General features: G+C 45.9%; 1 protein-coding gene across 1 annotated transcript; it reads right to left on the bottom strand.

Annotated features, from left to right (window-relative positions):
* Positions 1–417: 417 nt before the first annotated feature.
* Positions 418–11,891, bottom strand: ALMS1 (ALMS1 centrosome and basal body associated protein). Its single transcript, XM_072406744.1, has 13 exons — positions 11,852–11,891; positions 11,143–11,258; positions 5,872–7,648; positions 5,582–5,698; positions 4,887–5,060; positions 3,070–4,580; positions 2,674–2,776; positions 2,376–2,525; positions 2,015–2,253; positions 1,724–1,898; positions 1,285–1,348; positions 1,041–1,140; positions 418–740 (listed from the first exon to the last, which is right to left on the bottom strand). The coding sequence occupies exons 2-13, from the start codon at positions 11,251–11,253 to the stop codon at positions 696–698; spliced, it is 4,566 nt and encodes a 1,521-aa protein (XP_072262845.1). The 5' UTR covers positions 11,254–11,258; positions 11,852–11,891; the 3' UTR covers positions 418–695.
* Between the last annotated feature and the right edge of the window lie 6 nt (positions 11,892–11,897).

Here is an 11,897-nt window from a genome sequence, read left to right as displayed (position 1 = left end):
TGTAGAATTGGATCATCCCCCCCATGATGGATAATGGATTAGTCCATGTACTAGGTAGAAACGGATCATCCCCCCCTCCTTAAGGAGAATGGAGCAGTCTGACCCCAGCCACCGAATCACATTTTCCCTTACATAGAGAAGTCCAAGCCGCACCTGGTGAAAAGGGATCATGTCACCCCGTACCCCAGGGAATGGGGCCGTATGACCCCCCCCAGTTCCTTCAGCCTATCTCCCCCAAGCCTGGGAAAAGGAAGCCGCTTGTTTTGAATTTTTTCCCAAAACCGAACTCCAAGTACCGGCCGGAGGACACATACATGGCTCCCACATCTTCCTACAGACTTCTGATTCTGTAACAGCTTCCCTGCGATTTATTACAAATGTCAGCATAGGAGGGATGACGATTCAGAGTACCATTGCCATGGTTGCAAGGCAATATCTGCTTTAATAAAAATGAACGTTTTATTGGTATAAATTAAATCTTAAATATTAATAAAAATAGGAAATAACTTTTTGCTATATTCTTAGAAAAATACGTCAATATTACATATACAACCTACAGACAAATAAATAGAAAACACACGGATCACACAGATAATAAAAAGACGATTGTGCTACAATCTATCTTCACATGACGGGAATAAGGCAAACTGGTGACAAAGTCCGGGATTCCTCCTGCAGTCCCGGGGAGGGATGGTTCAGTCCCAGGGGGTCTTCCTGCCCAGGATGTGATTGGTCACTTTCTACAACAGAAGATGAAAAAATAATAAATATACACATGGGCCAACACTGACAGCATGGAATTCTTTTATCCCATCATGCACGGTTCTCTATCCTGGCTGTGTTTTATGCCACAGGGGTATAAAATATTTTAGTCACTGCACTAAAATAAACAGATCAATATAAAGTGGAGCAGATCTAGCAACCAATCAAAATCTATCGTCTGCCAGTGCGGCTGCAATGATTGGCACACAAGTAGTAGCCAGGTGGGAATGCTGCCATCTTGTGGCCATTTTTAGGTATTCCATGTTACTACAACACACCTTGCGGAAGAGCTGAGCTTTCAGCCGGTATGTTTCATACTCCGACCTCCTCTTCTCTTCCTCTTTCCTCTTCTTTACTTCTGGAAGCTGCTCGTATATTCTGGAAAGGAGAAGAAAATAAACTCATCAGAAAAAAAAAATCCACCGGAAAGCGGTCCATACAAAGAGAACGAGTCATGTGACCTGGTGTAATACTGACAAGTACTATTTGTAAGGTATCGGGACAGAAGAAGGATTCACTCACCTCTTGGACCTCTGCACCATCTCTTTCCGTGGAATGCTTTTCATCTTCTGGGATGTCCTGGGGTCTAAATAAAGAAGAAGGGTCAGAGACAGCACAGGGACCCACTACACCCCCAAATACACACAGAAAGGTCTAAAGGGACTGGTTGTAGGTGGACTGTATGCTGAGATCTGCCTGCTTGGTTCCTGCACATCAGGGAGTTTTGACTGTCCTCATCCAGCTATTTGGGTCCTGGCTACACCTGATAATCGGGCACTTGAGGTGTACAGACCCCGAAAATCTGTTGAAGATTAAAGACTGGAGAGTTCTAGCTCAGATTTAGCAATGGGATGTACTAGACCTTTGCAGAGAGGCCGCTGCTTCTACACCACACTGCTCTTTTATGAAGCTGGAGTCGTCTATAATGAAGTTTTTAGGATTTCTGGCCATGACAGGTTACCTGTAGATGAAGCGTGGTAGCTGGGCGCTCCTTTCCTTGCCGCCTGGTTGAAAAGCTCCTCTCTCTCGTTCTGGAAGACGCTCTGCAGCTTTCTCTCCTTGCTCAGCAACTGTAAACGTTTCATCCTCTCTCCTGATTGGAAGATGAAATCTGGCCGGTGAGCTTTCAGTGACTCCTGATAACAGAAAGACATGGGATTTCCCAGAGGATGATGGGAAGGCGGAATAGGAGGGAGATCAGCCGGCCGCTGCATACACATCCAACCAATGACCAGCAGAGGGCACTACTCACCTGCAGGGTGGCCCTGACAAACATTTGGCCCCTTTTATTATCCTTGCTGAGCTCCGATTCGTTAATTAAATCCTCCGCTCTCTTGATGGCCGGGGCTTGTTGGTTCCTCTCCCGCAGCGGCTCCCTCCACGGTTTGGCGCTCGTCATTGGCTCGTACCAGGCCGGTCCGGGTCCGCTCAGCTTATTCTCCTTCCGAGAGTCGCATTTCATATCATCGACTGGGATGAACCAGCTCAGCCCTGACAATGACAAACACAACCTCTATGTCAGCATAATGCAATGACAGGTTCTCTTTATTGAGGACCCTAGTGTCCCCTTGTCTTATAGCCCCCATGTCATGTGACAGCCCCAGCCATCTCACCCGATGCAATGTACTGTTTGCTCTTCAGACTTCTGACCTCACTGCCGCCATGGATCTCCCGCTCCAGCATCTCTCCTCCTGGGGATGGGAATGTGGTGCCCACATCTCGGGTGCGTCTCTTGGTGGCGCTGGTTACAATTTCCAGATCCCCTATGAGGTGATTGAGACAAAATTGTTAACCTGACAATGGACAGAAATCTCCATAGCACAGACTTGCTCCTCTTCTCCTATTGGCTCCATGCTGGATATCTGAAGCTACCGATTGGTAAGTTTTGTTGTAACCTTCATGGCGACCTACCTGCCTGGATGCCTTTATTGAACACCTTCCTGCCATTTTGGCTCCTCATGGGTGGAGCGGATTCCCAGGAGCTGCTGGTCGAGATGGAGTCGATGTCTACCACCTGTGAGATAAAAAGACACAGGGTGAGCCAGGGCAGGGATATAGGAATGGAGGGGACACGGGAGAGACAAATCAAAAATTCTGACAGGTACTCCTAGCTCTGTCCCTGCACTCATTATAAGCAATGGACAGGGACGAGGCTGTCAGGCTCAGCAGGTCACATGACTCTCCAGACAGTAGGGAGCATGGGAGACCTCTTTGGAAAGGCTACTGCTTCCTCACAGCATACTGGCAGGGTACAGGCTTTTCTGCTTAGGCAGTGGCTACTTTAGATTAAACCCACATTGCACCTACCTTACTGGGACTTTTATGGTGATCTTCGGAGCGTCCCCGACCCGCAGACGACCGGCTTCCTTTCTTCGATGTCCCTTCGGATCGTTCCTTCTGGAGGTCGATAGTGTTGTAGAGCCGGGAAAGCTTTGACGATGGTCGAACCCTCTCCGGTCCGAATGCGTTGATGAGCCGGATTGTGTCTATGGTGGAGATGGTACTGTTGGTGGTGCCATCTGTACGAGTTGTGGCTTCTGATGCACCGGTGCTCTCTTCTGTGACGCCGCTTCTTATTTCAGAGAAGTCAGAATACAACGAGCCACCACTAGGTGTCGTCCCATTGCTCTCTGATAACCGGCTGATGGAGCCATCTTGGTTTTCCGTTTCGTCCCGTACTAATGTCCCGTTCACTAGCCGAGCGTCCACTCCAAATCTCTTGAGGTACCACTTCTCTCGTTCTTCCTTCTTGGCTTCCCGTCTTCTCTCATTCTCTTTCCTGTGGATTTTTAGGTCGCCATCTTTGGTATCTAACAACGGGTAGGATGCCGGGTTTTGTAGAAGTCTGGCGAGACGGTCCAGCCGCTCGACCAGGGACACCTCTAGCTTGCTGTTGGATTCAGACAAATGGCTCTTCCGGCGTTCGGTATATTGCGACCAGAGGTCATCTAGGCTCTGATTAGAGAGGACGCTTTGACTTAGCGTGGACTCCGTCCTGGGATTGGTGGAGTGACCACCAGAGAAGCTACGGTCTTCATATGTAACCTGTTTTTTGACAGTTTTGAGTTTGGGGTCCCAACTGGTAATCTGTGAATCTATGGGACTCCTACTTGTCTGTATCTGCTCGTCTTTTCTTCTGGGGCCATCAGGAATCCTCGTACCATGGCCACCATAGTCTGCTTTGTTTATTGAGCCGTCAGTTGTCGGTATCTCCTCATCTCTTCTTCTGGGGCCATCGGCAATCCTGGAACCATGGTCACCATAGTTTGCTTTCCTTGGTAAGCATTCACTCGTCTGTCTCTGCTCGTCTCTTTTTTTGGGGCCATCGGCAATCCTTGTACCATGGTCACCATAGTCCGCTTTCCTTATTGAGCCATAAGTTGTCGGTATCTGCTCGTCTCTTCTTCTGGGGTCATCCGGAATCCTCGTACCATGGTCACCATAGTCTGCTTTCCTTATTGAGCTGCCACTTGTCTGTCCCTGCTTGTCTCTTCTTCTGGGGTCATCAGGAATCCTTGTACCATGGTCACCATAGTTTGCTTTCCTTATTGAGCCGCCACTCGTCTGTATGTGCTCATCTCTTCTTCTGAGGTCACCAGCAATTCCAGCACCATGGTCTGCTTGCCTTAGTAATCCCACACTCGGCTGTAGTTCCTGAGGATAATCAACCTCCGGCTTCAACAGGAAAAACCCATCATTATCACGCGCTGAACTCAGATCTCTATTTTCCATCTGAAAGTCTTTGGATGGCGGCTTTGGGTGGGAGACACTGTGCTGAAGACTGCAGTATGATGTTCTATCGTCATCACGAAATGAGTCTGAAGCACAAAAAGACACAAAAACATTTCAGCTAAGAACTCATAATGTAAAGCGAGTCATCCAAACCTACATTACCCATAGCCAATGCATTATCTCCAACACTGGCCTATTGTGGCAATGGTCTAATAATAATGGAACGCCTGCAGACACTGCTGACTATATCTCATCTGATGAACTATTACACAGGGAAAAAAAATGAAAATTGTAATAGTTTTTTCCCTGATAGGCCGAAATCCCAATTTTTTATACAATCCTAGCCAGATACTATCAGACTTTGGTGTGAGATTTAATAATCAGACTCCCACCTGTCACCGGTGTCTTCCTTCGGTCTCCACCATCTTTCTCCCAGACAGTCTTCAGCCTCTGATCCTTACTGTAGATGCCATCTTTGTGGCGGAGGATGGAGGCGTCAGGGTTCTTCTCTGTGGCTGAGCCCAAAATGTCAGCTGGAAACTTTGGTGAAATGGCGTCATTGGAGCCTGAGGAAGGAGAAAGGAAATCAGAGATAAGAAGCTGCACTCCGATGGTGTGGATGTGGAATGGTGGAGAAGCTTAAAAAATGGCAGAAGAGAAATTTCCAGCTCTGGTTTCTCTTCTCTACACCTTCACAGGTTTAGGGCGATATTGGGTCAGTTTGACATATTGAGAAAGTAGCCCATTCTACCTGGGTAGCACAGTTGCTCAGTGGTTAGCACTCCGGCCTTTGCAGCACTAGGTCTCAGGTTGGAATTTTGGCCAGAAAACTATCTGCATGGAGTTTGCAGGTTCTCCCCACGTGTGTGTGTGTGTGTGGTTTCCTCCCACATTCCAAAAACATGCAGTTAGGTTAATTGGCTTCCCCCTAAATTTACCTTAGACTGTACTGAAGACATATGACTATGGTAGGGAGATTAGATTGTGAGCTCCTTTGAGGGACAGCTAATGATATGACTATGGACTTTTTGTACAGGGCTGCATAATATGTCAGTGCTATATAAATACTGTGTAATAATAATAATACCTGGGTGGGAGCTCTCGATGGTGCTGACGGGAGACATTCTAGAACCGCCGTCCATAAATGGTATGTAGAACAATTCGGGACTCCCTGGTGGTCTGTACGGCAGCAACAATGGCTGATCTACAGGAAGAAGGATACAACATATTATAGAAAAAGTATCATACACAACATTTAGCACTTATTCAAGCCTGGAATAATGAGCCGCCAGGGCAGATACCATGCATGTAGAATAGACTCAAACAACCAATGGTAAACAGTAAATCTGCCATAAAAGATGCAATAAACTTGCTCACCAGTGGCTCGGGAAAGGGAGGAGAGTGGAATACGAGATTGTCTCTCGGGAGTCCTCTTTACACTAGTAGAACTGGAAGCTTCTTTCAGTGAACCTTCGATGTAAATCTCAGCAGAAAAAGTGGTCTTCTCTGGACTTTCCGTAGTTATTTGTGTGGTGGCATCAGACAATGGCAGCCGTCTATGCTCTCTAATGGCAGCTTGGCCAGGAATGTTTTCTTTGTCCTCCATTAGGACGTTGCTGCTGGTTGTAACCTCTTCTGTTCTAGGAGAATGCAGAAAGTATGGACTGCCCGCTCGGACAGATAACTGGCCATGGCTTGTGTCATTCTTATGCACATTGTGACTCCTCGCCATGCCACCAGATACATTCAGCTCTTCTTTCGGAGAAATGGTCACTCGTATACAGGAAAGAGCCTTCCTGGTTGGAGACATAACAGCGGCTGGTTCTGCTTTGACTTCCTGTGAAGAGGAGCTGATCCTTCCATCTTTTTTCTCAGTATTTATCGGAATAGTCCTTTCCTTTACATTCACATGGGATTTATGAGGACTTTCACTCATCTCCAGACCAGCAATGGCCTCCTGAACACTTGTAGGCTTACTTGGCCTTGCAACTGGTTCACCAAATCTTTCCTTGTTCATATAATAGCTTCTCTCCATCTCGGAGGACAAACCAGGGTGGATGTGGCCTTTAGGCTGTCCCTGGATTTCAGGAACCACAATATTATTTTGATCAGATCTGAAGGCACTTTGAGGGATCGTATAGTCCATGGTGGAATGATTGTGGATAATATGTGGTATGGTGGTTGCAGAAGGTTGGCTGTCCTGGTAAAGGTCAGAGCGTGGCTCTTCTTTATAGGATGAGTCAAGAGGTGGTTTGTCTTTGTGATATGGGTCAGAACATGTGTCTTTGTGATATGGGTCAGAACATGTGTCTTTGTGATATGGGTCAGAACATGTGTCTTTGTGATATGGGTCAGAACATGTGTCTTTGCTGTATGGATCAACAAGTGGCTTGTCTGTGTATGGGTCTACCTGTGGCCTAAATTTGTAGTATGGTTCAGAAAATGTTGTGTCTATGTGATATGGGTCAGCAAGTGGTTTCTCTTCATTGCACGGCTTATATTCATTGTTTGAGTCATCTAGCGGCTTTCCTTTGTCAGATGGGTCATCATGTGATTTCTCTTCGTAGTTCACATCAGTACACGCCTTGCCTTTGGCATTTGAGTCAGCAAGTGAATTGTCGTTCCGGTTTGGGTTAGAAAATGTCACGTCTTTGATGTACGGGTCAGCATATGCATTTTCTCTGTAATATGGGTCAGCGAGTGACTTCTCATAACCAACGTGTCTTGTTAAAAGAGGCAATTCCGCAGTTTCAGGACTGAAAGAAGTAGGGAGAGGTGAGGAACGCTTTCTGGAAGAAAATGTGATGGAAGCTATAGGCTTTGTGGCCTCTTCTCCATATTTAGACGTCTTTCTGTTAGGATCAGAAGCAGATATATCAGATACTCGAGTATAAGGATCTGTTGTCAGTTGGCGATGTCCGGAGGTCAATGGTGTCTGATCAAAGGTTGAAGTTACAGTAACCACGGCTTTAATATTTCCATCAGTCATAGGATCGAGCTGGAAGTCTTGAAATGGGGGAACTCTGCTATCTTCCAATGAATCCTGAGCACCGGTCACATGGTATTGATCGGGAAGAGGCGATGGGGTCATCTGCAATCTAAAGTGTTCATTGGCTCCCATAAGACCAGACTGGAAGTACGAGGGTTGCTGGCTCTGTAAAAAGAAAGACATGACCATAAGAAACAATTGCTTCAAAAACATGCATACTACAAACCACAGCGTCAATTCAAGAAATCCACCTCAAACAGAAGGAACTGGAAATAAAGAAGAGGGAATACCAACATCTAATGACTGTGCTGACTACCCAAGATGAGTGAAGTTTGGTGCACCAAATGGGTTTTACCTTCTGAATTTCTGGTTTCTCATCCATTGCAATGTATTCCGGTCCCTTCTGCTGCCCCATGTAAAATAAAAAGAGTGGCAACTCTGGCAATGGTCAAAGGATGTGTGCAGACAGAGCAGGGATCTCATTACTGGAAGGCAATATACATAATGAGGTCTTATAATGTCATACACAACACTTCTCCGGGGTACCTCCTAAAAATCACCTTGGCAGATTCCTATAATAGTCACTGCTCTCCGGAATAATGATCATTGTTCCGTCTCAGTCTCATAGACAAATATGGATACGTGTTCATTGAAGCTGTCCAGGTTCTTGGCTGCCTTATTGGGGCCAAGCCATGAGATACGTTGGGTTCAAAGTGACCTCCCGTCCAAAGAAAAACTGCAAATGGGAGGGGAAGCTGCCATGGAACCTTAAAGCCGAACTGAAGCCTCCTTCTTTAAAAATACTGCAATTTGGTCAGTCAGTCGAGTTCATTTCGACCAGTATGAATTTTTGGGGTGAAGGTTAAACTACCCCCATGCTTGAGAGCCAATGGCCACCCAATGGTCAGACACGTTCCTACAGGTCTTGTTGGGTCTTGGCTGCCATGATTGCTCATTGCTTTAGATATACTACACTAATGGATCTGATCCATTCTAGGTTTGCTGGATCACCCAGGTTCTCCAGGTTGTCTGGTTTAAGTTGTGACAGGAAGCGATTCCTTTTTCAGACTTTGTTCCGTCTGAATTGGCTACCCCTTGATTGGTCGGACTCTCCTTTTTATTTTATTATTCTTCTTTCCATCCATAGAACTTTAGATAAAAGCGTTCATCTTGTTTACTGGATGTGGTGATATTTGATAAGTCTCTTTGTAAACATGGCCACCTACGCCCGGCTCCGTTTTATTCCGCTGGCTTTATTCGCTTTGTCTGGTATTAATATGGTACAAACAAATAAAAGACTTTGATTTCACACTCAGGGAGCTCTATGAATGGACCGGCTATTAATAATACTTCCGGGGCCCGAGGTCAAGGAGCGCTCAGCCCGAAATAGAACATTGTTGTCAGCAGCGCGATGGAGGATGCTCGGCCTTTCATGGGTGCCGGATCCACAGAAAAATCCATTCACCTTGGAGGATACAATGAAAGCTGCCAGCGTCAGGCAGAAATATCAGGGTCACTCCGGCTATGAAGAATGCCGCAATGAATTCCCTGAACTTCTAATACAAATAAAGATGAAAAAGCTTTCTGCAATCTGTGAATATGGCATGGCCTGGATGAATAATTCTGTAAGAACTGATTCAGGAAAATTGGGGCAGAGTTAGATATCCTAATTTAAATTCATTCTCTGATCTCCTTTTAGGAAGAAGTAAAATAATTTGCACACAGATATACGGCACACGGCCAAACCCTGCCAATGGATGGAGGTCCGGAGTCTCCGGTGAGGGGGGATGGTTAATACGACAGCATACAAAGACAATTTTAACAATTTTGGTCTTCCAACTTGGTGGTGCTGAAGATCGTTTTGTATGCTCCGTACACACAGCCAGCACCGTGAAGACATGGCTTGTTCACTATGCTATGGAGGAGCTCTAGCACAGACCCTAGTGAATGCCTTTAATTGTGTTTGGTCTTCTCATCCAACATCGGTTCCTGGTCTCATTTGGGCTTATGGGGAAACCCTGAAATACTTTTTTAAGTTGTAGAAGATCGTTGCTAAAAGTGGTTAGTGGGGTTGGTGGGAAAAATTCCCCTTACAATGGTGACCAGAGAGAAACAATACGCCCCATAGATTGTAAGCCAATGGTCAGAATGTCCCTGAAATGATTATTCTCTCAAATCGACATCAGTGTGATGAAAACTACTTACAATAAAGGCCAGCGGGAAGAAGATCCCTATTGCATTGACGGCTAATGGGAAGAAAATGTTCATTAAATTGATTGACCAATGAGAGGGAAATCCCCATTACGTTGGTGGCCAATGGGAAGAAAAACCCTGTTACATTGGTGGCCAATGGGAAGAAAATCCCCATTAAATCGACGGCCAATGGGAAGAATTCTTTCCCCTTCTACAGTAGTGATCAGATGCAGAAACCAGGGAGGTCAAGCAACCGCGGCACAAGGAGCTCCTAGTCCAGAGGATCCCTGGATGACAATGGCTGTTCTATACCTTCCACATCTCTGCTTGGCTTTACCTTAGGGAAGTCACTGACTATTGAGACCTTCCAGTTCCGGTCCGTGGGAGGGGTTTACACTGGAAGATTACTGAGCCCAGAACTCATACCTGTACGGCCTTGGACATCTTCTTCAAAGTGTGCACAAGGGGCAAAAAATTAGGAGCAGCAAAAGCCAACGACCAATCAGAATTCATCAAGCCAGAAGAAAAAAAGATTCTGGTTGGCTGCTGTAGGTGTTTGTGGAGTTTTATTAAACAATCCAACTTGTGTTGTGAACTGGAGGAGATGGACGGTAAAACAAAACATGCATGCAGGGGCCACATCTGAAGAGGACCAGTCATTGAACACAGATCACACTGAAAACAATCACATGCAATATTGAAACCCGCACATCAGACAGGGGGACTTCTATAAGTCCTAAGACACTTCTGGGGATTCCAAGACATTTTACCCTCTGACCACAATATTTCCATATTCTGGGTATAAGGGTCATAGACATTTTCCTTTTGATGTTATCACTGTCTATGTGCTATGGCATTTCACAGCTGAAATACATTTACTGTAAAGAATCCCGTCACATACTGATGGCAGAAGGCATTATCCAGGTCATGTGACCGCACAATCGTCTTACGATATCACCAGGGCAGCCTGTAAGGTCACACGATAGCCATGCGTCCACTTCATACAAGGACTTACCTGTGCTCAGCCCCTCCGCTGCATTGATCAGTTATAAACACGTTAATATTACAGAGGTGGTAAGAGGTGATAAGCAGGAAATAATATCAGATGTGTATTTCTCTACACCCAGAACTGTGTATGATCAATAAAGATCAATAGCCAGGCAAGGTTCTAGCACCCGAGCAGACAGCCATGACCCTGGTATCAGCTCCTGTCTCTGTGTTCTTTCACCCCACCTCCACACCATTGGAGCCATTTCTATCTCCTATTATTTTTATATCTGTCCTTTTAGATCCCAAGCCTTCCTATAACTGAACCAGAAAGGCCTGGCGTCATTTTACATCTATCAAGTCCTATTGAATGTACGGCCTCCTCCAACACATGACCACATTACAGCCAATCAGAGCCATCCCTGCCCTCCCACCCCTGACTTATCACAGCCATGTGAAGTTAGACCCCTCGCCTTTACCTTCTCTGCTCCCTCCAGCAGCTCCCTCTTGATTTCCTCTATACGTCTGCGATCCTCTTCATTGAGATCAGCGTCTGCAGGAATGGTCTGTACGGCCAATTTCAGCTTCATGGAGCCTAAGAAAACAATGATTGAGATATCAAACACTAAAAATCTAAAGGAACGTTTGGCTGATCAATAACTATCGATTACCACCGGTGCTCTAAGCTACAACAAAAACAAACGTTAAGCAGTCCAAAATTGAACCAAACCTGCTCCCCGTGTATCATACATGACGGAATATTGCTGCAATGATCTCCCCGGGTGGGGAGGAAATACAGGCAGCCCCCGTATTGTCACCCAACTTTTCAATAACTTAAACAGTGCCACGCGGTGCACCCAGCTAAAAGGTCCTAGGGAGAACACTGTGCTGCAATACCGTAAAATGCATACCATAGATCTAGTGGTGGCTTGAGTGGCCCCTGACATCACCAAAGGTTTATTACTATAGAATTATATTTGGCTGTAAATATTTTATTGATATTCCCCACAAAAATGAATCATTGGGAATGATATACCGGGCTATATTTGCTAATCGGGCCTGAGGTAGGCTACTGGGGTATGTCAAACAGCTGGACTACAGATCAGGCACCAGGGACTGCCGAAATAAGCTTAGGTCTTAGGTGGTACCTATATAAGACGCAGGCCATGCTGTACTGTCTGTACTTACCACGGCTTCTCTGATCCTCGGCTGGTTGTCTGACTTGCGATGTGTA

Source organism: Pyxicephalus adspersus, chromosome 3 (genome assembly GCF_032062135.1).
Source record: "Pyxicephalus adspersus chromosome 3, UCB_Pads_2.0, whole genome shotgun sequence".
In the NCBI taxonomy this organism is placed as follows: Eukaryota; Metazoa; Chordata; class Amphibia; order Anura; family Pyxicephalidae; genus Pyxicephalus; species Pyxicephalus adspersus.
Note: the sequence above shows the minus strand (reverse complement) of the source record. Positions and strands in the feature narration are given on the sequence as shown.